This window comes from Galeopterus variegatus, unplaced genomic scaffold (genome assembly GCF_000696425.1).
Source record: "Galeopterus variegatus unplaced genomic scaffold, G_variegatus-3.0.2 Scaffold15250, whole genome shotgun sequence".
In the NCBI taxonomy this organism is placed as follows: domain Eukaryota; kingdom Metazoa; phylum Chordata; class Mammalia; order Dermoptera; family Cynocephalidae; genus Galeopterus; species Galeopterus variegatus.
In genome coordinates this window covers 2,499-6,509 of record NW_007741361.1, presented here as the reverse complement: position 1 = coordinate 6,509, position 4,011 = coordinate 2,499, and the positions used below count along the sequence as shown (strand labels likewise).

Below are 4,011 nucleotides of genomic sequence, written 5' to 3'. Positions count from 1 at the left end.
GGGATCGCAACCCTCGGTGTTGCGCCCGCACCTCGCTCAGCCAGTGAGCGGCTGGTCTGTATGTGGGATCCGAACCCTCAGCGGGAGCGCCACCACACTCCCAACCAGCACACTGTAGCAGTGCGCCACCGGGCCGGCCCCTTAATTACTGTGAATTCTAATTTATCTAACAAAGAAAGTCATTGGCTATGACCTATCAGAAGATCATTGGAAATCAAAGTGGCTCCATTCATATGAACTCATGTATATGTCAATTGTCCTCTCCATGAACCATCAAAATTTCTATCGTTTCCATTTTATGACCATAAAATAATACAGCCATCACAGTTTCTACCAGTTTATTTATCCCTGCCCTAAAAGAATCCACAGTCTAGTATGGGGATACATGAAAGAAAAAATTACAGTCCAATAAGATAAGTCCTATCATAAAATCAGCCTTATTTGTAGATAAGAAATTCAGGGAACCCTATAACCTGAATGAGGCTCCCTTCCCTTTCACTCGAAATTATATTTGTCACTCCAAAATATTTGTCACTCTTGAGTAAAGTAGCTGCTGGGAACTATAGGTATGAAACCTTGGGTACTGGGGTTCTTTTTGTAGCAGAGAAAACTGATATGTTGCTTTCTTTCATGTGGGCCAAACAAGAAAAGAACATCAGACTCCAAGGCTGGGGACCAGAAAGCTTCAGATCCTGGGAAGAAGTTAGAGACCTGTGGACCCACTTAGTCAAGTGTGGTCCTGTTTGCACATGGCAGGTTTCCCTCATTCACAATAGGCCAAGAAAGACCCAAAGGGCTGAGTCCTCCCTGCCTTTGAGTCAGGGATAGTATAGGACACCAGAAAAGAAACAGGATTTCTTCAGGTACTTGTGCAGGGAGCTGACAGCAGCCAGTCTGCCTTTCTATGCTTTCAGTCAGAAAGGGCAGATTATCTGTGAGAGAAAAACGATCAACTGTTGTTAGTCTTTTCATCTGCAATACTAGGATCTAGAAGATAATGAATCACTCACATTAGACAAGATATACCATTCATCTGTGAGGGCAAAAAAAAGAAAAGAAAGGCAAGAAGTAAGATATTTGGGCAAGACATTTGAGGATTATGAAGAATTCATCTATCACTCAAGAACCCATCCAAAGAAAATATTTCAGGAAAGATTTTAATCAGACTACAAAGAAATAACTCGAACTCCAAGAGGGGGAAGGATGAAGAGGAGAAGAGACACTGATAGGCAATGAATTTTGATCTTTGCTCTCTCAGTTAATGTTTTTCCTTCTCTCCCACTTTACATGCACACGTGCATGTACACACATGCACACACGCCACGTAGATATGTTAAAACTGTGTGGGAATGTATAAAATAAAAGTTAAGAAGTCAAAAGGAAGGGATATATTATTAAGAGAATTTATAATAAATACTAACCTATCTCAGCAAAATGTACGGGTTGAGATGGCAGCAGATGTGGAGAAGGGGGAATAAAAAGACTTCTGAAGGTGTCACTGGAAGGAGGGGGGAGGGACAGGATAATAAATGTCTATTCTTATTGGGGTGGGAAGATAAGAAAGGGAAAACAATGTGTAGTGGGGTAAACACTCCACTGGGCTAGAGAAATATTTGGTATCTTATTTTCAAGTGATAAGAGAACCATACGCATCTCATTACTGGAGCAAGAAAAGGGAGGGGAACCACTCATGGAATGAAACAGTCAGATGAACTCCTCTGAACAAAATCTAACAAAATTAGAAATAAATAATAAAACAGTGGCCCCCCAAAATTGTAACTCCTTAAAAATAAAGATATATAAAGGTATGGTAGTATTTTTTTTCTCTTTTTGCCCCCCAAAATTGTAACTCCTTAAAAATAAAGATATATAAAGGTATGGTAGTATTTTTTTTTTCTCTTTTTAAAAAAAAATTTAATTGACATATATTAATTGTACAATTTATGGATACCTCGGTTGGTTCCATATCTTGGCTATTGTGAATAGTGCTGTAATAAACATGGGGGTGCAGATATTTGATAGGAAAAAGAGCTTTTCCTCTCACTCCTTTATTTATCTAGCATAATATATCGAAATGATTCTCAAAAAATAGTTTTCTCTTTAGATTTGGTTAAAGCTAAGCTAGATTTTATCATGTTTTATCAAACAGTGCTTTAGTTAAATGGAAAAGTTAAGCATTGATATATTTTGTTTTGCATTTTCCCCTCCAGGATTGATAACTGGCTTAATGCAGCAATTGAATGCTTGGAATGTTTCCCTGATACTTACAGTTAGTCAGCAGTTGGTGCAAAACAGAAATGAAGAGACAAAACTAAATATTCAGAAGAATATACTCTTTGATGTCATACTAAAATACTATAATCCAGAGAGAGATTGCCTACTAACTGATGAATATTTTGATATTCATTCAGGAATTATTGAACTTTTAGGTAATGGAGAATGTTAAAACTTTAATTTTTTGCACAATAAAACACTTAAATATACAAATTGAATAGAAAATTTTATGTATTTTATAAGTATTTCATTTCAATGTTTTTATTGTATGGTGTTAAGGTACGCCATGGAGTCTTTTTTCGCTTTACTACTCTATCGTCTGCCATGTAAATTGTCCTGTCAGCTGTAATAATGTAGTGTAGAATGTAAATCTAAGGTACAATATATCACAGGGACATTCTAAGAAACACATTGATATAGTCCAAGAGAACAGAGGTGCCTAGAAATACTAATTTCTGATGTATTGATTTGGTGACCTTTTAGCAAAATAGAAATTGAGTGACATGTCGTCATGTCACTCTTTTAGCTACATAGGTGGCCCTGTAATTCCTTATTAAAAACAAAATACTGTTTGATAATGCTGGATGTAATTACACAGCATATTATTTAGAATTTTATATATACATAATTTCCTGTTTTTGAAATATTTCATAATAAAAAGTTTTGAGTGTAAAAAAGAACCTTCACACCAAATGTGCATTGTAGCACTTTAATTGACTACTAGGTACTGTACTTTCCATTTTTTGTCCCATGCTTTGTCTTCTTTGTAACCCATGTAACAGAAAATAAGAACAGAAGCACTGAAGCAATACAGCTGTATCTAAGATTACTGTTGCCCAACATCAAAGAAGAATTACAAAAGACTAGTTACATTTGTGGCTATCACATCAGAACCTAATGCCTACAAGTTGCAAAATTTGTAGAAAATTTGCAGTAGTAGTTTTATAGTCTTTTGCCATTTGTTCCTTTAAAAAACATTGAAGCTAATGTTAATCTTTCTGTTTACAGTATAATAACAAAACAGTCGTCCTGAAAACTCTTGGAAAAGCAGTTTTGCAAAACAAATCATTATTAAAAGTATGGGCAGAACAACTGGTCTGGTTTCTACTGGAATATATCACTCAGCTCTTCAAGGTATCTCTGGCATTTTGTCTGGATACATTTTTTACTAAACTACTTGTGTGAAGCAAAAAGACAAATCATTTACTTAGTGAATAATCTACGGAATACCTATAATGTGCAAAGCTTGAAGTAATGCCATCTTCCTAAACCCACTAAAGAGAAGGAAGCAGACTTAAACCAATTTCAGTATTTGCAAGCATATTGGTTGATCTATTCAACCCATTTCTTGTGCATTACTATGTGTCAGGCACTGTTTTACATGCTGGGAATACATCAGCAAACAAAACACAAAGATCCAAGCACTTGAGGAGCTCATATCCAAGTAGGGGAAGACAGACAGTAAAAAGATACACACAATAAATCATAAAGTCATATAGTTTGATAGGAAGTTATAAATTCAGTAGAAAAAAGAGAAAGACTGGTTAAAGGGATTTATGGGTGCTAGGTCAAGGGTGGGCAGGAGCTTACAATATTAAATAGGGTGGCCAAGATCTCACTGAGAAAGTGAGATCTGAGCAAAGACTGGAAGGGGGGAGAGAGTCAACCAGGTGCTGTGGGGGTGGGTAGTAGTTTGGGGCAGAGAGAATGGTTCCCAGGACTTCCAGTCAAGATGGT

General features: G+C 36.5%; 1 protein-coding gene across 1 annotated transcript in view; it reads left to right on the top strand.

Annotated features, from left to right (window-relative positions):
- Positions 1 to 3,172, top strand: part of LOC103582205 (DEP domain-containing protein 7-like) — an 18,263-nt gene extending 15,091 nt beyond the window's left edge. The window contains 3 exon segments of the mRNA XM_008563864.1: positions 2,211 to 2,261; positions 2,263 to 2,429; positions 3,057 to 3,172. Coding sequence (XP_008562086.1) covers positions 2,211 to 2,261; positions 2,263 to 2,429; positions 3,057 to 3,172 — 334 coding nt within the window.
- Positions 3,173 to 4,011: the final 839 nt, after the last annotated feature.